The sequence below is a fragment of the Anopheles funestus genome, chromosome 2RL (assembly GCF_943734845.2).
Source record: "Anopheles funestus chromosome 2RL, idAnoFuneDA-416_04, whole genome shotgun sequence".
NCBI classification, from domain to species: domain Eukaryota; kingdom Metazoa; phylum Arthropoda; class Insecta; order Diptera; family Culicidae; genus Anopheles; species Anopheles funestus.
The window spans coordinates 76,833,950-76,859,653 of NC_064598.1; the positions used below are offsets into that span (position 1 = coordinate 76,833,950).

The following is a 25,704-nucleotide window of genomic DNA, read 5'->3' on the forward strand; positions in this document are numbered from 1 at the left end:
AAAAGTTAAATGCACCATTGCCACTGCACGAAGCGAACAAAATCTCTGTCAACAAGTGTCACTACTTGCTAATCTATTCGCCATATTGTGAAATCTGTCAACAGTCAAGTTTATTATTGTTTACAAAACTATCCGATCGGTGGTCCCGTGTGCGCGCGACACCGTTGGTTGCAATTTTCGCCCGCTTTATCACACATTCTCCGTTCTCTGTGCAGTAGATAATGGTACTCGCAAAATGTATTCGTTTCACTGCTTCAGCAGCCGGCAAGATTGGCCCACGGGATATATTGGCTAACTTTCGTAACCTGGCAACTACCACCGTAACATCAACACCGAGTTCAACCATATCAGCAACCAGCCAAGATCAGCAGCGACGGCAGCATGCTTCCTACGGGAAAATGTCTGGCTGGCAGATACATGCATACGGTGTGCCACAAGAAGAGATACAGTTCAACGATGGTATCAAAATGCCCATCCTAAGATCACCCACCCAGCTGCTGGTGAAGGTGAAAGCATCCTCAGTCAACCCGATCGATGTAGCCATGATCAGTAAGTACTGGCAGTGGTAGCAAAAACTTGTGTTTTTGCCCATCTACGTTTGTAGTTCATTACCGTCCGCTATCGCTCGTGTGTTCCCTTTTACAGACGGATACGGTGCAGCGGTACTGAATGCAATGCGCTGCAAAGATGGTGGAATCGAATTTCCGCTCGTGCTTGGACGCGACTTTTGTGGCGAAATTGTACAGAAGGGTTTGGGCATTTCTAGTCGTGAGCTTGAAGTAGGCGACGAAGTGTGGGGCGTCGTGCCGCTGCACTTGCAAGGTTGCCATGCCGATTACGTTGTGGTGGAAAAATATTGTGTGCGTATTTATACAACCCATACAAACCCGCGCAAAAACTCGTGCAATTATCGTTCGTTGTTTTAATTTCTCTGTTTTTATTTTTTTAGCTGTTCAAGAAACCCTCCAATTTAAGCAAAATCGATGCAAGCGCCATACTATATGCCGGTTTGACGGCCTGGTCGGGGTTGTACATTACTGGCCATCTGGGTGATTTACTTGGCGCTATTTCACCCGTCGGTGGCGGTGCGGGCAAGAAAGTTCTCGTACTTGGTGCAGCTGGCGGTGTCGGTACACTCGCTGTACAGATGCTGTTGGCCGAAGGAGTGGAAGTGTTTGCCACCTGCTCACCGGATGCAATGCAAATGCTGCACAATCTTGGTGTAAAATACGTACTGGACTATACCGATCCTGCGCACGTGCAGAATGTGGCCAGTGTTGGGAGGTAATGCACGCGCGATGGACGTAATGCTAACATGAACTAACCTGCCTTTATGCTCGTAACAGATTCGACATCGTGCTGGATTGTGCCGGGAAAGGCACGGACTATGCTAACGAGGTACCATGGTTGTACGATCAGTACATCACCTTCAATTCGCCAGTACTTAAAAACATCGACGCCGATGGTTTTGCATCCGGGATGTATCAGAATGCCGTTAATCTCGTGCGTAATAATGCGGCTTCGCTAAGCACCCGGCAAGGTCTTGTGAAGTGGGGTTACTTTGTGCCAGCCCCTCAAGGTATCGCCTACCTGCAGCGTTTGGCAGAGAAGAACAAACTGTTGCCGGTGGTAGAAAAGGTATTCCCGTTCGCTAGTATACCCGAGGCGTACGAACGTGTCTCGCAAAAGCATTTACGAGGGAAGATTGTGATTGATTTCGAGTAAGCCGAGACGGTCGACTTATCAAATCTCGTAGATCAAACAGATAGTTTAACTGTCAAGAGATTCGACTCCGAATACGGTAGAACGTAGGTAAACGAAATATTGTAGCGAATCGTACACATCACGTTGCTACGTGTGATTATACAGTAGAAATTAAAGAGCACTCAATTAACTTCCTCAATTTTCTTCACGAGAGCCACACGAAACGAAGCGGTAGTTTTGAATTCGTTTGACAATCACTTGACAGATGACAGCCGGTTGGCAGGGAAGAAAGAAAACCATCCTGTAAACAAACAAGCTGCTGCTGGCAGGGACGGATCAGTTTATCGATTTTATTCTATAACACTATTGCGTACTGGTAAAACGGTGCCTAACGGTGAAAACGCGGCCATGAGTGACGGTGGTGGCAGTGTGAGACAGCGCAAGAAAAGCTCCGGCGATGGCTCTGGGAATCGGGCCCGTAAAGCGTAAGAGAAACGTTCGCTGGGAAGTGTTTATGTTCGTTTTACCGTACCGTTTTTTTTCTTTTTAGAAAATCAACGGGCAGTTCTGGCAGCAGCACACCCAGTACCGCCCAACAACATCAGATGTGGGCACGGATAGTACTTATGGTAGGCATTGCGGCCATCGTGTACTTTACCACGTTCCGAACGCGGGAAAAGAAGTTTGCCACCCAGCGGGAAGTCCTGGAGCTGCGAACCCAACCGCTCGACTGTTCCCGTCCCTATCTTGACGAAATTTCCAAGTTTGCCGGATGCATCCCGAACCAGTGTGGACGGTTTGTGAGCGACAAGATAGTATCACCGGCCGAGGCTGGCATTCTGCTCGATCTGGCCCGGGCCGGCTTCGAGCTCGGTCAATCGGCGGGCGGTGCTTCCATACTAGATCTCCATTCTGGTGCCCTATCGAAGGGCACACAATTTGTGAACGTGTACCGGCTTCCCGAAGCCAAGAAATTGTTCACCAACCAACATATCAACGTCTATCGGCACGTAAAAGCGAAAGTACAACAAGCCGTTGCGGACAATTTCCGATTGAACGTGGACGCACTGCACCTTACCCATCCCACGTTCTTTTCCCGTCTGACGAACGTAACTGCCAAAACGATCCACGACGAGTACTGGCACGAACACGTGGACAAAGAAACGTACAACTCGTTCCACTTTACCACGCTGCTGTACCTCACGGATTATGGGAAAGATTTTACTGGCGGTCGGTTCGTGTTTATTGACAACGAGGGCAAACACAACCGGACGCACGTGTACATCGAACCGAAACGTGCCCGTGTCAGTGGGTTTACGTCCGGTGCCGAAAATATGCACCACGTAGAACAGGTGACCGGAGGCGTGCGATACGCGATCACGATTTCATTCACGTGCGATCGGGAATACGCAATGGCAGATCCAAAGTTTGCCCTAGATGACGATGAGGAAGGGGAGGAGGAGGGTGGCACGAGTGAGGGACGGATGAACGAACCCTGAGATAGGGCCGATACCGTGCTCGTTATCCGTACGCTGGAGGAGCGTAGTGCTTAACCGTGCTATGCCAATTCATTTCAATGCATTCCCAAAAGTTCCTTTGTTCTTTTTTTAACGTATTATTTGCATCACCACAAATGGACGCATATCGTACTTAAAAAAAGAATGCCGTATTATGCCATTTTTTAAGTATTGAACCAGTATTTAGTTGTTTATTTACTCCGATCCCTGTTACGTTAAGCACCTCCTATAGCTATCAATAGTCGCAGCACACATCCTCCAAGTAAATCCTGCAAGCAATACGAACAAATGTAAGTTTAATTCCTATTTACTAACCACGTGCAACGGCGTGATTTAATGTAGCGTAAATAGGCATTGCCATTCCAGCAAAAGAACAAAAGGTAATTCGATTACCGTAAGTTTAGATGTTTGCGTCTGCAAAACCAAATGTATGCATGGCCCTGTGAAGTAAAGTGGCCTGTGGTGTACAAATAAATAATTTTAACGTGTGAGTTAAGCTTACGGAGTTCAAATGATCAGTTGCTAAGTTGCTTGCTAATCACTCGATCACTTGAACCACACACTGTGATTTTGCGATCTGTTGCAATAATGTCCGAAATTCTTTAAACTCTTCGACCTTTATCAATGCCTGCCCCTGCACGTGTTTCTTTTAACTTTCTAGGTGACCGAGTTTAATAATCCTCATCACTTCATAACGGCTTCATTGCCCTCGGTTTTGAGCAAGATTTGTACGTGAGTACGTAAGAATCACTAACATTTTATGACGCGTTACAATCCTCTTTGACGGTTAACATCAAATACTTGAAAATGATTTCATCGGGGGTTCTCAGTTGATATCCAAGATTATCATACGAATTATGCCCTCAGCGTATTTGATGCAGTATCTTCAACATCAGCCATATATCACCAAATCCGATGACCTCAATATCACTCTCGAAGTCTTGAACTTCCGCCCAAGATTAACTACGCACTGATGAGGTAGTTAAACTGATAAAGAAACGGAAATACTTCCTGGAACACGTAATTAATGAAATTGATACTGAGCAAGAAGCAAACATTATGCTTAAGGGCCAAAAATAATGTCCCACAAGGAAGTCCGTACTTTTCGCATGCGAAGAAGAAATAGTTGGTAGCTATCAGAGAGAAAATGCCCGCACTAATCTCCGTTTTAAGTTTAAAATTAAAAGAAGCCATCACACATCCGCTTTTAATTGCAGTTTTATTTTATATGTACATCGTATTTTTCGGCATTATCACCATTTTATTCTATCGTTACCATGTTGGTCACATAAGCCACGTGGTTCCATCAGTTTGCTCCTCTTGGGGCACCGATACAAGCTATCTTGCTGTCCTACTTTACTTGGTTGTTATAGTTTGATACAAAGATTACTCAGTTTTCACTGAGGTGATGTAAAAATTTGCTCACTAAAGTGCGCTATAGACTGTGCCAGAAGTTGAAGGAAATTCGCTCGCCTTAATGAAGACGATTCCATAAGTGCATTTGTGCAGACTATCTGTTTGGGTGCGTGTGTGTACATATACATTGAAGAGTATACACGTAGTTATGGATATGGAACTGGCCGCACACACCGTACATGAGCATATGTCAGCTGGCGTGGAAGGACACGTTCATGTATAACCATATTTTACATTTCTCTCACGGCACGCAGTGCCACATAGAATTGTTTTCATTTATATATTTAAGTTTTGTAGTGGTGTAACTTAATTCGTGACATTTGTTAGGCAAATCTTTTCTATTTTGGAAATGTGTTGATCGCCTGCCATTAACAGCACGGCAGGTTCGACAGATGTTAGCAACATTTACCAGATAATTCCCGGTGAAGATCCCCTCTCTTAGGAGAAATCCCCCCCTCAACGGGTTGGAGAAATTTCTCACCTGCAGCAAAATGCCACAAATTAAGTTAAACATCTATAATTTTCTTCTTAACAGCTAAAACCTGGATGTCCTTTTTTATTTTTGTTCTGTTCCACTTTCTCAAACCTAGCCTAGCAAATCTGTCACCCTTTCTTCGCATGCTTTTCCTTGGTGTGTCTTTTGCCATCTTTCTATTCCATCCGATTCGATTTCAAGTGAAGAGAAGAACTTTTCATAAAAGTGTTTCTCTCCATATTGATCAACAACAACTCGTACGAAGGTAACGATCCCTTTGGAACTCGAACATACGTTTCTTTCTCAAACCTACGTATTATGCGTGCGAAAGCAAACACAACAAATCCTTAAAGACTTAAAACGAACGAAAGTACTTCTCCCTGTCCCTAGTGTCATCCGGAGAGTAATTGGATCGCGAGAGGGAAAGCATCCCTAGTATAAAGAACATTGTGATGTTTCTGTTAACTATTTAGTGGTTTAATTTTTAGCAGCAAACTGTGCTAAAAGGGAAAAAAACTACCACCCACCGACACAGGTCCGTTCTGGTACGGGGTTTAGTCTCTAATTCTAATGATGTACTACATCTCAGAAGTGATGCATTTTATAAATGCAATACACCCAATCTCCACTTACATTCTATGTGTGTCACGTTATGTATGTTTTTTTGCTTCTGCTTTTATCTCCTTGTCAATAATATCTAGAGACGAACGCAATTGGCACTTATTGCTCGTCTTGGGGAATGCTATTTGAATTAACCGATTTCTTGCCAAACCACAGCATTCTACAGTTCGCATTGGATAGAGGTAATGAGAGTGTATATACAAAAGAAGCGTTATGCATAAATTTTTTCCCCCTCGAACGCAACAATCGCAAGGTGCCTAGTTCCGTGGCTAGTTAGCGGAAGAATCATATTTGAGCGTAAGTATTAGGATAATTAAAGTTCTGCGTGAAGCATTCATCGATATGAAATCACTGGAAAAAGATCACAAAATTTGGACACGCAATCTTACTCGATCCTCGCTTCATTCCGTAAGAATCGTCAAAATTGTTTTGAATAAATTACACCACAGTCAGGACACAGGAAATCGAGTCATCGACGAGGCTGCCTCCTGTTTAGAACAGCTGCTGCAAAACACTTGCAATCTGCTTCATCGAATCGCCAATTAGCATCGATCGATGGTCACCCTGTACAGTGAAGATTTCAACCTTTTGTTGGCAAAGCTGAAGATGCAGAAAAAGGGGAAAAACAGTTGTCCATTAGTATCGGCGTATCGCGTGCAATATTCGTAATAGTAATCGATTGTACTTACATCCGATAGGCCATAGTCACCCTGCAGTTTGGCGTAGTTTTCGGTTGGCTTGACAAGTTTCACCGTAGCTTTGATCTTGGATGCCGGCTTGTACATATGGCTGGCAACGATTTTGCCCACGAACGATCTAGCGGTTGTGGCAAGCTGTAGAAAACAAGCACAAGGATATAGTTTATAAGTAAAGTACTATTAGTTTAAGGAGCAATAGTTAATGAAACCTACCAACTGTCGAGAGTACTGCGGTATCTTTGCGTGTACCATTTCCGCACATTTTGCCACTCGGTCGTCCCACGACTTGGCTTCAACCAGCTCCTTCGCTGTACGTCCATAGTCTAAACTACCGCACACCATTGCAAAGTATGCCAGCGCGTACGCCTCGTCAACGGCTTGCACGACTTCACCATTAGCGTTTCGCTGCTTCTGTGCCTCCGTGTACCAGCTTACGTAGCGTGGCGATCCGTCCAGCAGTAATAGATGACAAGCATCGCCAGCCTTCTCCAGCTGGACTACCATTTCGTACGCAATGGAAGCACCGAACGAGTAACCGATGATCGTGTACGGACCACGTGCTTGTATCGTACGGATCTGCTTGATGTAGTAGGCTGCCAGCGTCTCGAGCGAATCCAGTGGAGCCGCCTCTACGCATTGCAAACCATACACCGGCACCGGCAGTGTTTGGGCAAGCGGAATCAAAGCCGTAATGACACCCTCGATTGCGTGCACCGCAAACACTGGCCGTGCTTTGCTTCCGGCTGGGGCAGCCGATTCCAATCGCACCAAGCATTCCTTCGGCATCAGATCTGCGCTGAATTTGACCTGCGTTCCGTCACCAATAGCGTGCTCGTCCGTTCGTTTGCCACCGGCTCCGGTCGCTGCTGCAGCAGGTGCACCACTAGCCGCACCTGCATCACCACCCGAACCACCCTTTTCGAAGGAACGCAACTTGCCGAAGGTGAGCAATCGGATCTCGGCCGCGCTCAGCACAAGATCGAAGCTGCGTTCCAGCGTTTGCTTAATTTCGGCACCCATCAGCGAATCCATTCCTAGATCGGCCAGTGTCGCTCCGTCCGACACATTCTTCGTGTCCTTCAGGCCAAGAATGTTTGCGATGCAGCCGACCAAACTGACGCCACCGGTGTCGGTCTTACGCTTTTCGGCGATTACCATGGACGCCAACACCGGAGAGGGTTGCTGCATGAACAGGTCCATCGTCTGCAGACAGGAAGGCATACGCTGCGGTAGCGTACCTCCGACCACCGTATCGTTATCTCCCAAGTTCTCCAACACCAACCCAGTGTCACCGATCGCTCCCCACTGAATGGCGGTGGCCGGCAGACCTGCGGCATGGCGTGCCTCGCAGATACGCTCCATTGCCGAATTGGCCAGGCCATAGTTCACCTGTCCCTGGTTACCACGGCCACACGAAACGCTCGAGAAGCATATGAAATAGTCCAGATCGGGGCAGAGTTCGCGGGTAGCCACGTCCAGATTCTTCGTACCATCTACCTTCGGTACGCATACCGCCCGGAAGTCTGCTTCGCTCGAGTTCTCCAACAGTCCGTCGCGCAGTACCGCAGCTAAATTGAACACTCCACCAACCGGGCCATGGCGGGCCGCATCAGTCAACAGCTTTTGAGCGCCCTTCAGCGTCGTCACATCGTTCGTATCGATCACCACCTTCACACCGCGCTCAGTCCAGCGACGAATCATCAGCGACTGATAGCCGGTACGGACACCGCTTCGAGACGTCAGCACGATAATCTTTGCGCCACGCGATACCAGCCAATTCGACAGCTCCAAACCGAATCCTCCCAAACCGCCGATCAGAATATAAACCTTCTCCGCGTGCATGTACGTGCGCGGAATTGCGTTGATCAGTTTCGGCGACGGTTTTACAATCTTAGCCTTTTCTTCTTCTCGCACGCGCACCACCACTTTGCCAATGTGCTTGCCCGATGCCATGAAACGGAATGCTTGTTCAACTTGCTGCTCGGTAAAGACGCTGGTCGGCAGTGGTCGTACGGCTCCGCTCTTGATACCGTCGGCTACCAACTTCACGACCTCGGCGATCGTGTCATCATCACCTTCCATTACGCTATCCAGCAGAATACCGTGGAAAGATGTGTTCTTCAGGAACACGGACATACCGAGCGGGCTGTTGTTGTTCAGATCGAACTTTCCAATCTCAAGGAATCGCCCATTCAAACCCAAACACCGAATGGAAGCCTGCAGCTTTTCCTCGGCGAGCGAGTTCAGTACCAGATCAACACCACGGCCCTGCGTTTCACGCATCACCAGCTGCTCGAACGAACAGTCACGCGAGTTGCCAATGTTTCTATCAGTAAGCTGCGGGAAAGTACGCTTCAAGAATTCGCGCTTTTCCTTCGAACCGACCGTCGTGTAAACGGTCACACCAGCGGCAAGCGCCACGGAAATAGCTGCCTGTCCGACACCACCCGAACCAGCGTGAATAAGGATCGACTCACCGCGCTTCATACGTCCTCGCATAACCAGCGCGTAATACACCGTCGAGTAAACGCACGGTACTGTCGACGCTTGCTCCATAGTCCAATTGTCCGGAATCTCCCAAATCATGTTGCGCTGCGCGACGCATGTCGTGGCAAGCGATTTAGCTTGAACCATCGCCATAATGCGACGTCCGTTCGAATCACGACCGGCAAACTCTAGACCCAGAATGCAGTCCTGCGTGGCCAGATCACCGGGCAGCGCATCGGCTCCCAGCTTACCCGAGCTCAGCATCACATCGCGGAAATTGATCGGTGCGTAGTAAACCGTGCAAAGTTCCGTACGATCGTTACGTGCCGCCGCATCCGGACGATCGCGAGATAGCGAACTTTCGATCCATTTAAGACTCGCCAGATCACCCTTGGTGAGGGCGTTAATGTAAGCATGCTCTACCGGTAGCGATGGTGCGTTCGATTGGTTATCCAACCGCAGATGACGGAAGCAGCCCCAAGCAGCTGTTGGTGTTCCGTTTGCCGGACGCAGCACATTGCAGATCAGATCCTTTGCCAGCTGCTCCTTGTACAATGTACTGCTGAGCGAAAACTTGTCCGCCTTACGATCCTGGATAAAGAACAGACGGGCAAACTTTCCGCCCAGTTCATTCTTCACGCAGTTCATCAGACCTTGGGCTCCGCACAGTTCCTCACCCTGGCACACGATGTATACGTACGTTGAAGTTTCTTCTGCCTTTGCCAGCGCAGCCTTCAGCTCTTCCACCCAGCTGAAGGAGCGTTCGCTTATTGTGATGATAATGCTCTTGCGCTGTGCCAATTCCGCAACAATTGGTCGCAGTAGCACAAACACCTTTTTATCACACACCTGCGTGCTGATGATCGTAAATCCGGTCTTTACAACCGTTGCTCGGCAGCGGGCGTCAAACGTACTGCGCGACTCTTCTAACAGCACGAATCCATCGGACTTGATGGAATCGCGTAGATTGCACAGGATCGCTTCGGGGTCTGCGCGTCCAAACGTATCGTATCCGATGGCCAGATGACAGTTTTGCTCGATCGGACCGGCCGCTGCGTCTTTGTTGATTACTCGGACGCCCGACTCGCCGTAATGCTGCACCAAGGTGTCCGGTTGGTGGTTGGTGACGACGGCCACATCGCTTGCCAGCGTTGGTTCACCCTCGATGATCGCTTGCACCGTACCGGCCATCGTATTTTCAGGCGAACGTTCGAAGCTTGCTTCAGCTACCTTTATCTTGAGCGCGCCGGAACTATTCTCAATAACCAGATGCACGGCTGCCGTTATAGACCGCAACCGTGCTTTCTCGCTGTTATCCTCCGCAAGCTCCTTTTCGTTGTTGTTCGGTACAAACACGTACTTCTCGAGTGTCGGAGGTGCCTGTGTACCCTGACGGCGAGGTGCCAGCGTAGCACGCAGTCCACGCATCTCCACACCACCCGACTTGATGACGTTAATGTCACGATACATGTACACTGGAAGCGTTCGATCGTCACCCGTCTGCGTGAGGTTGTTCACAAGATCCATATGGCGCGCTGGATTGATAACGATCTTCTCGATACGTGTCGGTAGGTACAATTCGCGCAGATCCTTTCCAAGAATGCTGAACTGCAGCATCGTGTCCATAAAGCTGACCCAGTTGTCGCGCCATTGCAGCTCACCGGTTAACGCTCTAGGATCGCTGCGCGTTACACCGCGGAACATGTTCGCGTAGTCGTAACCACGCAGACGCAACTCCTTGTAAACATCGCTCATGTTCAATGCAAGTCCGGACTTATCCGCCTCGAGTTTGTTCAGTGGCAGCTCTTCCAGTTCGATCTTTTCCGGAATTGTAAGTTTGCCCGATACGGCCAACGTGCCACCTTCACAGATTTCGAACGCTCCAGTACCATCGAAGAAGTTAATACCGAACTTTACAGAACCATCCTTCGGAAGGATCGTTGCACGATGGAACACGGCGTTCTCGATTACGACTGGCGTTTTTTCAATGTCGGCTCCTTGCATCTTGGCATAGGTTCGCCAGGCGAGCGTAAGATATCCGGTAGCCGGGAACAGTACACGACCATCAATTGTATGACCGGCTAGGTATGCATCTTCATCCTTTCCAAGGTTGACATCGATGATTGTTTCCCCCGATTTATCTGTGTAGGATGATTGAGAAAGCGTTAATATTTGTAATATTTATGTAGAGAGTTTAAGCGCCGATGTTGTTACTTACTTTCAACGCCAATACGAGCGAGGAACCAATTGATCGAATGGTCCCACTTCACCAAAGAGTTCAACATCGGAGTACCACGACCGACTGGATACGTGATCGGACGGTACAATTTTTGAACTTGCGGCTGAACACCGGCAGCATACAATCTGATAGAAGGAAATAAAATTGGTTTTATAAAATTCCTTCCTCTGTTAGTCTTCAGACGTTCACCTTCCATCAATGCTCGCTTTTTGTACTTACTTGCCAAGATTGCTCAACAGGAAGATCATATTGTTAGCGTGATCACGCTTCATCAGACTCAAATTGGTGGCATCCTTTCCGAGGGCGCGCTTCAAAATCGCTTGCAGCAAACCGTGCGGTGCAATCTCAATGCAGATCGCATTCGCCGGCACATGCTTCAATCCTTCGGAAAACAGAACCGGCGAGAGCAGATTGTTCACGTGGTACGCCGAGGACGATTGTTGCGCCAGCGGTGTTGGCCACGATTCTTCCGGAATGCTCGTACTGATCCAACGCGGTGTACGATTCTTTGGGTTGGGAATGATCTTGTCCAGCGACTTGCGAAGTTTCGGTGCCGCGTCAGCTATGTACCGACTGTGGAACGCAATGCCTGACGATTTGACTCCCTTGGCGAAGATACCTTGCGCGTTCAGGTCCGCGATAACCTTTCCTACGGAATTGACCGGACCAGAAATTGTAACACTGTCAGCGCTATTATGGCACGCCGGTATTACATCCTTCGGGAGCTTTTGTTTGCATTCTTCCCATGAAAGCCCGACCGCTGCCATCTGGCCAGCAATCAGGTCCGTGTCGAGAATGCTACGGCCTCGCCAGTACGCGGCCAGTACGGTCTGTTCGGGTGTGAAACATCCATCGGCATACGCACAACCCAGCTCACCAACGGAATGGCCCACCATACCGTCCGGCGTAATGCCAACGTGTGTGAGAACATCCGTGAGTGCCACCTGCACGGCTGCAATCGAGATGAATGAGTTCAGGATGTTATCGAACTTCGTGTCATCGCTCTTCGTCAGCACATCGATCAGATCGACGCCTTCCGGACGGAGTGCTTCCGCACAGCGGTAGATGCTATTGTGGAACACCTCCAGCTGCATCAAATCCTTCGACATACTAGCCCACTGGGAACCCATGCCAGAGTAGATAAACCAAACTGGGCGTTTGTCATCTGCAGTCACTTCCAGCACCTCCCGCACGGTCTGCGACTGTCCGTCACCGGCCACTACGGTGTATCCTCGATAATTGTGCAATGGGATATTACGGCTGTGGATTTCATTGACGATACCAACGAATTCTTCATCGTCCTTGCTGACTGTCGCTTGGTCGAGGAAGGCTTCTACCGCTTCCGTTGTACGTCCCGATGCCACCATCAGCTTAGGGAATCCATCGTCTTTCGGGCTGATTGGTTTTGGTTTTGGGTTCGACTTCATAATGACGTGTGCGTTCGCTCCACCGAATCCGAACGAGTTCAGCCCAATGATGCCACCGTTCCAGGGGAGATTACGATCCACCACCTTCAGCCGTCCGTCAAGCAAACCATACAGATCGGGATTGGGGTTTTTGTAATGCAAATTGCCAGGTATCACGCCCTGTTCCATCGCGATTAAGATCTTAGCAATCGAGCAAACGCCCGACGCCGGTTCCGAATGTCCCATGTTCGACTTTACCGAACCGATCAGCAGTGGCGTTTTGCGATCCTTGCAGAAAAAGTCCGTAATGGCGTTCACCTCCTGCGGATCACCTACTTTCGTGCCGGTACCGTGCGCTTCCACATAAACTACGTCCGCTGGATTTAGTCCTATCTCTTCATACGTCTCCCGGATCAATCGTTTCTGCATTTCGCCGATCGGGTACGTGATGCCCTGCTCCTTAAACCCGTCCGTGTTTGTTCGCACGTTTAGCACACTGGCGTAGATGCGTCGCGAGTTTGAGGCACGCTGAAGGAATGTGACGACGCAACCGTCCGACCGAACATATCCGTTGCCCGACTCGTCGAACGCTTTGCACATGCCATCCTTGCTCAACATGTTCAATCGCTTGAACTGCAGGGACATGGTCGGTTTCAGGATGAGACCACATCCGGCCACGATCGCCGCATCACAGTGTCCCGCCTTCATGTCGGCGAAGGCTTGCGATAGAGCGAACAGAGAACTGGAACAGGCGGTATCGACCGCATAACTGGGACCTTTGAAGTCGAAGGTGTATGAGATACGGTTGGCGAACATTGCACGTGCACATCCGGTCAAACCGTATCCATTGACTAGGTCCGGATCGGCGCACCAATGCTGCTCGGTTTCAGAATTTGAGCAACCGATATAAACACCGGTGCGACTACCGCGTATTTCCTGTGGATTGATGCCTAAGAAATAATAAAAAAACACGTGTTAGGCGCATTACATGTTAATACGGCCAGGTCGTTCTTCATGAATAAAAAAAACATGCAAACATACATGCAAATAAATGAATTTCACCAAATTTATTACGCAAATCGTCGCACAAGATACCACACTTTAACCTTGTGACGTAATTCTACGCCTCGACAAACTTTTAAAGCTCACTAGCACTGCTTCCATTGAAACGCATTGCTAATATCCGGCACTTCCTGCGGAGCACCTTCTTTCAAATTTCATTTTTTTCTGACATCGGTACAAACGACGCTCGAACACACTAAAAGTCGACGTAAATGAGCTATTATTTGTTATGGCCAATTGCTGGACACTGCTTACAACACACGTGCGGTACGAAGCTAGAAGAGAAGCGTAACGAAACGGATACGTTCTTTACAGATCGCACCTAGCGTATTGCCTTGCATACAGTGTGTGTCCCATCTCCCATCGATCCATCCCTGGCCGGAATGGTTAGCAGAAAAAGATCAATTTTACTGCAAAAAAGTTAAAGGAAAAATTGCCCGAGGAACGAGCGAGCTCTTCAAACAGCGCACACCATCATTACCACTCGTTTGTAATTTTGTGTACCCCTCGTGAGACATTCGATCGAGCGTACAAAAATCAGCACACCAAAGTCAAGAAGCGAACGACGACGTCAGAGAACTCCGATCGTTCGATGGGAGGAATGGAACAAAATCAAACATTCGTTCGGCGAGGTAATGGCGCAGTGTGACTCTTTTCCGCGTTGTGCGTCATTTGCGGTCGATGCAAAGAAAGAAACTGTAAGTACACCTGGCACATTTTTTTCCCTTATCATATACCGAACATTTGCAATGATCGTACGATCTGACAAACTTATTTGCACGCAGGTTGAAAGAACCATTAAACGGAACGTAAAGGAAAAAAAATCTTCAGTATGACAATTCTAAACATACGAACTCTTGGAGAACCGGTTTGCTAACATCTTCCAATTTTCGGAGGAGCAATTATTTTCGTAAACTTCAATGCACTACTACTGTCTGAACGCGTTCGTCAACATTCGCCCATTGTACTTACCAGCATCAATGATCGCCTCGTGGGTACACTCCAACAGCATGCGGAGCTGCGGGTCCATACACTCAGCCTGCTTCTGGTGAATTTTGAAGAACTCCGCGTCCAAATGTTGCAGATCTTCGTCCTTGATTTTACCGATGCGGGTCGGCAGATCGTACAAACCGGCGGGCCAACGGCGATCGTCATCATTTACCATGTCGACGCCTTCCAGCAGATTACGCGTGAATTCTCCAATATCCGAGCTTTCGGGCAACCGGCCCGAAAAGCCTGTGATGCAGATGTCATCCACGATGTTGGGCCGGTGGCCGGCGTGGCCACCCACACCAGCGTCGACATCGTAGTGTCCCCCGGCGAGATCGATGGGGACACCGCGACGGGTGTCAGTAGCGGTCACTTCCTCGAAGCGGGCCGGCATGGTGCTGTTGCTTTGATTGCGTCGTTGTTTTCGTCTGTTCGAACGTTTTCCTCGTGAAGGAATGGCTGCGCTTCCGCGATGACGGCACTCGGAAGCCTGCTGTTGATAGCTCTGTATCGACGACGTTTACTGCCCGGGTTTGTGCAAAAACCGGGTTTAATACGTCTAGGGATGGGATACACTTACGCTCAAGTTGAGACTATATTCTGAAAACGAGAAAGGGAAACAAATCAGCTCGGTGTCATTTTCATCGGCTTACACATATGAAGGAGCAAGAAAGTAGGGAAGAAAGCCCAGATAATTAATTTCATGATAGCATTGTAAGTGAAGCCTTACAAGAACCTCCGACAGTAAAATTCATCCTGGTGGATGTAGCAATCAACAAGAAATCCTATCACCAGCAACTGTTTCCTAAATTTAAACGATTAGATCATGCTGTCATCTTCCGCCATATGCCACAATGAAGGAATGTGAATCGTTTTATGAGAATTAAACCGTCTCGCCGTAAACCACACACACGCGAGCTCAAATTTAATTCGATTAAACTAATTCAACTAACCGATTATAAGTGGGGCACAGTAAATCTTTCTTGCACCTATGTGCTGTGCAAATTGATAGGCAGTGGAAAAGATTTTGACATTCCTGTGATAGCAATATTTGGAGCAGCAATTTCTTTTTTCAATCGATATTAGTTACTTTAGAATTTTAAATTGATGATTTATTATCCAAAGACTTTTCACAGATAAGATACAGAGGGAAAGTCGGAAGTAGGAATCGTTTGTCGATAAAATATGATAACAAAGAAAAAAATAAACCAATAATAAGTTCAATCTGTCTACACGATTAGTAACAAAATGTTTTGACGGACTGCCATCAGCTCCAATAATAGCGGATTTTTCCGTTACCACACGCGATAAGTAATCAGCCCATTGGTTATTATCATCTTATCTATATCTGCGAGTCATACTATCATGGCAACAGTGAACTAATGGACGTATGCCTAAGACAGGCCCCCTGGTCAACATTCGTCAACGTTCTATCCTGGTATCAACGCAAAAAAAATAGCTACAACATAAAAGCTGGGCCGTATTTTAGCTTTTTCCGATTGCGATAAGTATTGCGTCGAATGATACGGCAATCTTAGAACATTCATGCTCATTTTCATACATGACCATTTGGATTGGTTCAATTGACGTAAGAACCGAAAAGAATCCCGCAGGTTCTCCGTCTACGATGACAAGAGAAAAAAACACATTTTGTAGCAATGAACTCTTCAAATTTATAATAAGACGTATGTTAGTAGCATGTAGCAAAATAGATGAAATTAGAGATGCGCCGGTCTGTTGCATTTGTTGGAAAGATGAATGGAAACCTCTGATGGCTTAATTCTACGAACAAAACAAGAATTGCTTTAGAGAGGAATAGCTGTAATTCGGAAGATCTCAAAGTTGTTCTATGTGGTATAAGATTACCAAAAGCTTGAGCAAATTCTAGAGTATCTGAAACACCCCAGAATTGTCTTGGAAACAGGATAATCCTGACATGTTATGAGGCATCTTATCAATTCTTGACATTCATCTAGATTATCTGTATCTTACTGGGCTCTTCAACAGTTATTGACATGCCTTGTCTAATTGACTAGAACAGCTGATGACTTGATATGTTGACTTGATTTAGCTGAACAACCAATTCTGTATATCATGAAATATCTAAACTGAATATAAATATGTACGCCTCATCTTATTGAGACAAATGTCAGTTAATTTGTTGACTAACTTTCATGGACGGGTCACTCAACATAACACACTTCAAATCGTCCTGTTTTGTAGTATCTTGATAAGCAAGCATGTCGCTTATCATGAATCAAAAATCAAAGACGTAGTCACATCTTACGCTTTCAGTTTATTGCGAAATCTTCAGTGTTCGTCTGTAAAATCATACAACAGCCACAGATGGAACCAATGTATTGTTAGTGCAAAATAAAAAAAAACAAACGCACAAAATCAACAGAAAACAACAATGTATGATGTAACCAGATCATTCGCGTCTGTTTTATCATGCTGATGTAATACCACGTGCGGCACCCTTTTGTTTGTGCGACAACATACGAGTAAAAGCGCAGATATCCAGCAAACCAGAGCATCTCCTTCCATGGCCAATTCGTTTAGTGATGCTGAAGAAAGTTAAGGCCCACTTTGTGGATTGTTAGTGAATTTCTTTAAAAATCTTTCCAAATTCGCTCTGCTTTCTCGAGGCTTTTCGCATAAGATGGACTTATGCGGCCGTTGGAATAGAGGGCACAATTTCGCCGCAATCGTAACTGAATATATGCATCGATGTCTCTTGCCAAGCGAAGCGCTGACAAACATATTCCATATCTCTGGTACAGCCCAGCGCTGCGAAAGGCGACCTAAATAAGGAGCGCCAGTCAAATTGCCAAAACACCGTTCACTATCCCCATTAGCGAAGGTTCACAGTTCCATCATAACCCTTCATCGTTCATTCGGCGAACCCATTACAAGCGTTGTTACAGGTGTTGGAGCTGATGATGCTCAACCTTATGAAAGATATTTACCATCAGGTTTGGAAGACGAAATACAAAATCGCAAAAATAACAGCTACAAAAAAGAGCACCGAAGGAAGTTGTCTGTACACATTTCACGTCAACCGACCGACCGATCAGGCGATTTAAGTTGCGAAACACACACACACGGACAAAAAACCAAAATATCGACTGATCATGACTGGCCAATACGCGAATAGTTGTGTCTCGGGGTGGTGATAAAAACGCGAGACACGATCTTTGAGACAAATGTACATACACGGATACACAACAGAAGATGCAACTTACAAGAAAAAAAAATATATTTTTTTCCAAATTTCGAGAAAAAAAAGCTGCTCAATGTACAAGAATTGTGTGAGAAGAATGATTATGTCGTTTCAAAGCTGTATAAGAGGTTGACCAATCAATGCTTTTGTGTTTTCTGTGTTACACAAATCAGCATCACTCTCAAACAGGAGTTCTCGGAATACATGATCATCCGCGGTGTGATTCTCTATTGTACACTCATTGACGCGATAGTTGATGGACCAGCACGGAAGCTTAAACTCTTTGTGCAAGAGCAAATCATATTGTTTGCCTGTGCACTAGCAATTTTACATACTTCAAAAATGATCTGTGATACCGTTTTTGGACTTAAGATCAAGAAAGAACGATTTATTCGTTAGTCTTCATTTTCCAATTAGACATCACAGTTTCGGTGAAAGAATTTAATCAGTTTAGATCTTCGAAATGTGACTACAAATTTCCAACTATTTCGTAAAGATCTTTCCAATATTGAGGGCTTTTTTATCGCCGATTAACGTCACCCGTTCAAGAGGTGGATGATCATGCCATACTTCACCCGACCCTTCCCCTTGTTACTCTCCGCTCATCACAATGTATTGATAATTGCACAACGATTGGCAGATGGCATAAAAACGAAATAAAAAACATGGGATAAGGTGCCGCAAACTCCTATCAAATCAAACGACCTCTAGGAGGCTGGTACTGAAGGAGCAGCAATTGCTATTCGTAGACGATTATCGTCCTATAAAGAAGATCGAGGCATTAAGTAAGGAGTGAAGAAGAAGCAACGGTGTTTAATGTTTTGCCTCGTTCAAGTTCATGTTTACACTTCCGACAGTCTGACACGCCATATGAGGCGGTGTTCGTTGCAAGAAAAAAGAAACACAGATTGCATGCACCAACGCTGCAACAACGTGCAATCGTTGTTAACGAACGTTTTCTTCTTTGCCCGTCCCGTGTCCATCACGGTCACGGTTGTCTAATCATATGGGAACAAAATGTTAACATATTGCTACGGTGATAATACCCACGTGGAGTGGTTATCGATTGCAATTACAAGTAATACTTTCAACAGGCGCATTTTAATATACAATTTTAAATTCATATTAATATTACAACACGCAGTTGGGTACATTTCTTTTTTCGTAAGCAGCAGGTTTACAGAGGTCTCGATAACATTCCCTTACTACATGTGCTCAGCCTGGAGACCTCGTTATCATGCCTCGTTAGATTCCATAGGTACCACACCATGCCAAAGCTTCTATATCACAATCAGCTTTTCACTTGGCAACTTCGAAATCAATCCCACATGATCTCACTTGAAATGGAATGGCAGAATGGTGTGTATGTGCACGTGTTTTGAGTTTCTCTAACTCTTCTTATTCTAGCATTTTTGGGACGTTCTTACACTGCTTATTATCAGCATATTATTTTGAAGTGCTAATAGAATGTGTACTTGTTTTGTGATACGTAGTCGAATTTGCAGCTGTTCAGTTGTGCTCAAAAGCAAACGTCGTTTATCGCTGTTGCCAAAATGTATCAACAAGCTTATACGAGACGATCCTTCTGCCGTGAAAAGATTTTTTTTATCGCTATTAAACATGCGACCTCTAGATATCCTCTCTTCGATTATATAAAAACACACACGCTACATTCCCGAGGTCCTTCCCAGTGCACAGTGTACATAACGCACTTTGTAAATCACGCAAAGCTCTACAAAACACAGATCGGCCCTAGGATTAACGCACTGTGTGCTAAACCGAACACTTGCCGTCAACAGATCTATAGCTCACACAACTCTTCCACTACACAAACGTACAGTCTCTTCCTTCCGTTTTCGGCTGAGATGATCGGCTGCCAAAAAATCCCGTCTGTCTCCGAGAACTACGCGGCATCGAATGAGCCGCACGATAGGTTTGTGCCAGATCAAGATCTGCCCGATGAGGAGTTTCTCATCAAGCTTTTGGTTCCTTCTCACCACAATATGTTCGCTCACTTCACTCTACACTGGGGAGCCGGTGAGCCACAGTTTCTAACGAGACGCCACGCAATGCCCGTATCTCTCACCTCTCAACACAGCAACGAACGATGTGTGTGCGTTTACAGTTTCGCCAAGAATCGGATGATCTGGACAAATGCTGAACGCGCGTGTCACTTTGCAGAGTGGTCCGATCTGATTATTTTGGTTGCTGTTGCCGCTGCACACGAACACACGAACGCCGCCAAGCGTTAGGCGTTTTTCGGCGGGGGGATAAAACGGAACCGGAGGTCAACTCTGGACCGAACGTGCTGAAGCTTCGCTTTCAACTAGCTTGCGCCCTTCGACGGTGGGTCCTACTTATGCTGCTGAACGATGGGCACAGGAAGAAGATCCCTCATTCACCCCACATTCAACCTTCACCGCAATACGGTTATCTCGCGTCTTGCCATCCTTTCGCTACAATCTTTGTGTGTTGGTGAGCACGCCCCGAACCGGGACAGCATGGAGCAAAACGTTCTGTCCGTCCTTTTGCACACGCCGTCCTGACCCTTATCAAGAATCACGCACACCCTAGTGATCGTGTATGGTGTAATGCCCTTCTTTCTCCTTTACGGTGTATGATACGATCGGCGTTTCGCGTTGTTGTCAGCTGCCAGCGCGATTGTGGATGTGGTGGGAGGTGTGTGTGTTGTGCGTCGGCGGGGTAAGCTGATCAGTACCAGCATCAACTGCTACCATGCTCCCGAAACATCATCTCATCTCGTCCGTTCTGGCAGGCGGATCAGATCATGCGATCGACCATTCAGGAGTATGTGCCTGTTACGCGAAATGTGAGTTTATTTATATTATACTTTTTCTTGTAGGCTTTTTGATGCCTTAATCTACCGCACGTCGATCTAGAAAAAAACTGCGGAAGTTTTACTGAGTTTATGAAAGATATGATATAAATCTTCCCATTCGCCTGTGCTATTTATCCTAAGTAAATCTTTTAAATAGAATTTCCGCATATTGCAATTAACGAGTTGAAGAATTGTTTTGTTTTCTATCAACTATTGCGAAGTGAACATTCTCCAATGGATCAAACCGTTTGCAACAATTCTTCTTAAATATTAAAATAAACGTAAAAATACATTGGTACTATAATTCCACATTACTGGGGCTCAATATGGATAAGATCCCCGATCCTCTTTAAACCATTTCTAGATTCCGTTTACCTACAGTAATGATAACTTATAGATTAGCTTTCTATTGGTTTCTACAACAAAAAGTCCTCAACTCAAGCGATCTCGTTGTAGTCTTTGAATCAAAACTGTTCAAGATGGACTATAAACTATCAAAACAATATTTTTACATGGCAGTTCGTTATTGCGAGTACATTTTATATCACCAACAAAAGAATATCATCAACTAGATGTGATCACTATTCAAACCACCGAGCCATACAGTTTATGAGCACTAAAAAAACAGATTCAAAAAGCAATTATTACGGAATATCATTCAGATCGTTTATCGGATACTCACAATCTTGCCATTTATGACGTTCGTGTAAGCAAGAACATGCTTGTTAGATTTCGAAGTGATTAGTGACATTGCAATGTTGCACGTTGGAAAATTTTCCAACCGATGCACATTCTCCATTACACAGCCGTAAAAGTAATCTAGGTCCCATTTGTACGATTGCTACATTCACAAATGGAGCCCGGCAGAGACTCTGTGGCAAATGGAGCAACAAATCCTGCATCCCACACCGTGATGACCTTGTAAAATGACGACAACGGGCAAGGTTCGGACGGAATGTGAATAATGATGAAGTTGCTCCATTTGTCTGACGTTTGCTGACGAGGAGGAGCTGGTTGTCCTCTCGATGATAATGGCAATCTGGTATTACACCTCAATACTGCGCTTCATGCTTAACGTGTTGTGCGCGTGTTCGGTCAGTGCATTTTAGAGTCTTCCTCATTGTAATGCCACACAAACACATGCTCCACCTTGCAAAAGATGACATGCGATCATGCGATGATTGCTCGATCATCTCCACGAATGATGCCCCCATCGCTTGCTTTTTTTGAATATGATGCCCAAGCTATGATGCAACATTGGCACGAATCAAGTAGCCATCTTTTCCCGTCTTCATTTCCAACGCAAGCGTGATTCGCGTGGTGCTGGTTCGTGAGTATCAGCGGTAGTTTGCTTCCTTCTAATTCCGCAGCTGATTATCAGAAAAGGGAAATTGGTTACCAAATTGCTTTATCACTGTATTTATCAGAAATAGTACGGAAAAATGGTTTGCTTTTACAACGATTTACCATTAAGAAATTGTGAAACTTTTTTTTTGCCTTCTCATGAGCCAACTTTCCAGACGCGCATAGGGTGCTGCAAAAATGTGAAAGTGAAAGTTGCCGAAATAAAACCCAAACCAAACAATCCGATCCGAATTTTTAGGACACCAATCTGGGAGTTGTGATTTAGCTTTTTCCGAGTGCATGTAGACCAAAAGGGGAACGTTTTGCAAAAAAAAGGGAAAAACCTGCAAACGAGCGAGTCTGCGAGTATCGATGGTGGAAAATTAAAATCAATTTCCAAAACCAACCAACCAACCGACCGAGCGTGGAAATGCTGACCTCTTCTGCCTACTCTACACACGCCCACAGGTTGGAAGGTAAATCGATCGAATGTGCAAAACGGGGAAGAGGCAAATGTTTTTCTCTCCTCCCCAACATCGAAAAGCCTAGAGGGTCTCCAGGTACACCAGGTGTTTGTACTTGTACGGGCTTGGTCGAACTAATTACGGATTTTGCGAAACTGTTTTTGCGGCCTACTTCGTCGATTCCCATTTCCGCTAAAGTGCACACACACACGGCAAGGGTTCGGTGTTGGATTGTGTGTATTGTGTGGAATGGTTTGAACAGTTGGAACAACGGATTGTTCCCCAGTACACTATTCACATCTTCCCGCAAACTGTTGGGCTGTTCATTCATATGGATGCGTTCGTCCGAGACTTGGCAAAGGATGGTCAATGTTTAAAGCGAAGAAAAGAGAATCAAAAACCATCCCCCACGTACATGATTGGTAGCGAAAAGGTCAATGACTTTTGTGATTTGGTTTATAAAAAAAAAGTAGAAGGGGGATGAAAAAACAAACCCCAAAATATCTGGCTGTTAAGCAAAAAAAACTGAGAAAACAGACACTACCGAACATTGGACTACATAATCCATGGAGGTATGGATCAGGTTATCTTTCTAACGACCAAAGAGCTTTCGCACTATAGTAGACATCGATTTTAGCGAAGGTTCCAGCAACGTCCAAAAACGGGGTAGCAGCAGCGTCAAATGGTCCTTGTTTCGTGCGTTTATAACGATCGATTGTATTATGAAACACACACACACACACACATACACGCATACAACGATATCGATAGGAAGAAAAGTTTTCCTTCACGTTCACCTACGCAAAGCGGGGTGAAAACTATACATGGAAAATCGATTTTCCACTACACCGCAAACAGATCGTTGCATCACGACGACGCGTTTAGTGAGAAGAGATAAGAAAAAAAAAACACAAATACACTTACCCTTAACTAAAACGGTGGAACTTTATGTAAAAAGTCCCTTTTTACACTTCCTAATACTTATCGGTAAAAGTTCACACCGGCAAACGGACTTTTCAATGCTCTTTTAGGGTTTAGAAGGATGTGCTTCTGCACTGCACTGTAGTTATGTTTATCTCTTGTGAACAATCACTTCCGGCAACACTTGAACAGCACTAGATGTGTGTTCTTTCAGTAATACTCGATAAAATTGAACGACAAAGGCAACTATGATGATAGCAAAATATCACTTCACTTGCACTGTATATTCACTGGTCGCAGTGATGCGTATCTTAGCACCATTACAAATTTTCCGATGAGTATTTAGGCCAGCTTAAAATGAGTTCTGAATTTTTATTTGCCAAAAAAACCCTTTTTCCCAATCCGTTATATTTTGTTGTCTCGTAAAATGCGTCGTTGCAGCAGCAGCGCTGAAATAATGCTTCCGCCGATGGTGAACACTTTTGCTGAAATGCGTTTTTCACCGTGCGGCTGTGTGTGAAATGTGTTGAGTTTGCAGCGCGACCCTCCAAAACGGTGACCAGGATGGAAAACAGTTCCCCAGCGCCAGAGTGGGAGCAACTGATCAAAAAGCGAAACGCGAATTTCTCTCACTCTCCAGCATAGCCGAATGTGTGACGGGGCACGCTATATCCAACGGAGTGAGATGGGGGAAAATGGAAAGATCGTACGATACACACTAACACTACCGGGGAAAAATACGACGCGCATCGACGCGCTTGCCGGTATTGTGTGGAATTCAAAGAAACTTGATTTATCATTTACGTACAAAGTGGAAAGAGGCGTTAAATATGTTTCCAAAGTATTAAAATCAATTCGCCGAAAGTTCGTCCGAAAGTGTCGGAATGAAATGAAAGAAAGAAATTTGCTAAAAAGTGCCCAATGTCTACCACAAGAAACGATAAACAAACATCTACACTTGCTAGACAACACACGTTCTCCTTCTTTTTCTTCGCATTATTTTCCCCTGGGTTAAGAACGGGCGACATGAATCATATGATGCGCAAAGTACGATCCATTCTCAAGGTTAGGAAACACCCAACCAGTCTACGCTCCGTGCGCTCTGGTTAAGTTGTTAAACTACATCCCGAGCAGGTTTTGCTACTGATGTAATCCTGTACGCAATCCAGTACCTCCCCAAAGAAGGACACCCTTTAAAGGGTGCGTGGCCGCGTTCCATACGAGGACATAGTACGTTCCAAAAGCTGAACACCGTGCAGTTGATCTTTCGAGTGTAATGAAAAAAAATGTTACATTGCAATTCCAATCCGTTTTTAGTAGGCTATGACAGACAGAAGCGATAATGAGGGAAGGAGTGGGAATGTTGTAGACTCCCCGTTTTCCTCTATAGTAAATGACGTAGTAGCGGGATCCCTTGCGAGACCCACGCTTTGGATGATTGACACTTGCCGCTGGCAAGACACCTAGAGGGCTTGGGGAGTGATGGAACGCAGTGGAACGAAGAAACGGCCGCACGATGTCAGACCACTGCGAGATATCCAATCGGAGGTAGGCTAGTCTCTTTGTAAATATGCGCGCGATTTTCGCACACCAGCACGCATGACTCAACAAACAACGGTGAGAGAGCGTCAGACCTCGCTCTTGCCGTCTGGAGATGCAGCGTCTCGGAGTTTTTTTTTTTTGTTGTTTTGGTTTTAATGCTGGAAGCTCGGTGGTTCGGTTTTAACCGCGACGGATCGTACGAATTTCCCCTTTTCGATAGCTGAGAGGATTATGTTATTGCACTAGAAATCATATGATTGACGAAAGAGAAAGACGATGAAATGGCAGCAGACACACGCGAATTATGGTGCTCCAATCTACATTCCGGGTGCCTGATATCATCAGTGTGCTTTTCCGTCACAGTTTAAACCGTTTTCCATCGTTTCGCGAAGAAATGTAAACAACTGTAAAGTCGACTTTACACTATATCGCTTAAAGTGTCCCAGCAAGTGGTGGCAATCGTCCGATACCGGTGTGCTTCAGGTGTTGCAAATGGGGGGGAGGGAGAGAATAAACAAACGTCAAATCTCTCATTGTTTTTTTTCCTAGCAACCGAAGAGTGTAAGAAGAATGAGCGAGCGAGAGAGATTACTTTTTCAAGTTCAATGTCGCGCTTACAACGTGTGCATCTGCGGAAAGCCATGTTTCTCGTACTAACAGCGGATCAACATCGTATCGGTACTGTAAAAATTAAAATAAACCCAATTAGTGACAGTGATCGACGTTTGTTGATTGCATTCGCAGTGCAGCACAGGG

The 25,704-nt window shown here is 45.9% G+C and overlaps 3 protein-coding genes across 6 annotated transcripts; 2 read left to right on the forward strand and 1 right to left on the reverse strand.

Annotated features, from left to right (window-relative positions):
• The first annotated feature begins 3 nt into the window (after positions 1-3).
• On the forward strand, positions 4-1,894 carry LOC125763946 (reticulon-4-interacting protein 1 homolog, mitochondrial). Its single transcript, XM_049427689.1, has 4 exons — positions 4-549; positions 646-860; positions 950-1,284; positions 1,347-1,894. Exons 1-4 carry the CDS (start codon positions 222-224, stop codon positions 1,723-1,725), a joined length of 1,257 nt encoding a protein of 418 aa, XP_049283646.1. The 5' UTR covers positions 4-221; the 3' UTR covers positions 1,726-1,894.
• A 109-nt stretch (positions 1,895-2,003) lies between these two features.
• LOC125763958 (2-oxoglutarate and iron-dependent oxygenase domain-containing protein 3-like) lies at positions 2,004-3,734 on the forward strand. The gene is made up of 2 exons (XM_049427702.1): positions 2,004-2,189; positions 2,255-3,734. The coding sequence occupies exons 1-2, from the start codon at positions 2,113-2,115 to the stop codon at positions 3,201-3,203; spliced, it is 1,026 nt and encodes a 341-aa protein (XP_049283659.1). The 5' UTR covers positions 2,004-2,112; the 3' UTR covers positions 3,204-3,734.
• A 687-nt stretch (positions 3,735-4,421) lies between these two features.
• Positions 4,422-23,943, reverse strand: LOC125763888 (fatty acid synthase). 4 transcript variants are annotated; one of them, XM_049427552.1, is made up of 7 exons: positions 23,410-23,943; positions 14,598-15,215; positions 11,377-13,513; positions 11,137-11,282; positions 6,645-11,059; positions 6,423-6,566; positions 4,422-6,333 (listed from the first exon to the last, which is right to left on the reverse strand). In XM_049427552.1, the coding sequence occupies exons 2-7, from the start codon at positions 15,007-15,009 to the stop codon at positions 6,226-6,228; spliced, it is 7,362 nt and encodes a 2,453-aa protein (XP_049283509.1). In that variant the 5' UTR covers positions 15,010-15,215; positions 23,410-23,943; the 3' UTR covers positions 4,422-6,225. The 4 variants fall into 4 exon arrangements, with proteins under 4 accessions (XP_049283509.1, XP_049283506.1, XP_049283507.1 ...); XM_049427549.1 differs by lacking the exon at positions 23,410-23,943 and adding an exon at positions 19,925-20,665; XM_049427550.1 differs by lacking the exon at positions 23,410-23,943 and adding an exon at positions 19,677-20,665.
• Positions 23,944-25,704: the final 1,761 nt, after the last annotated feature.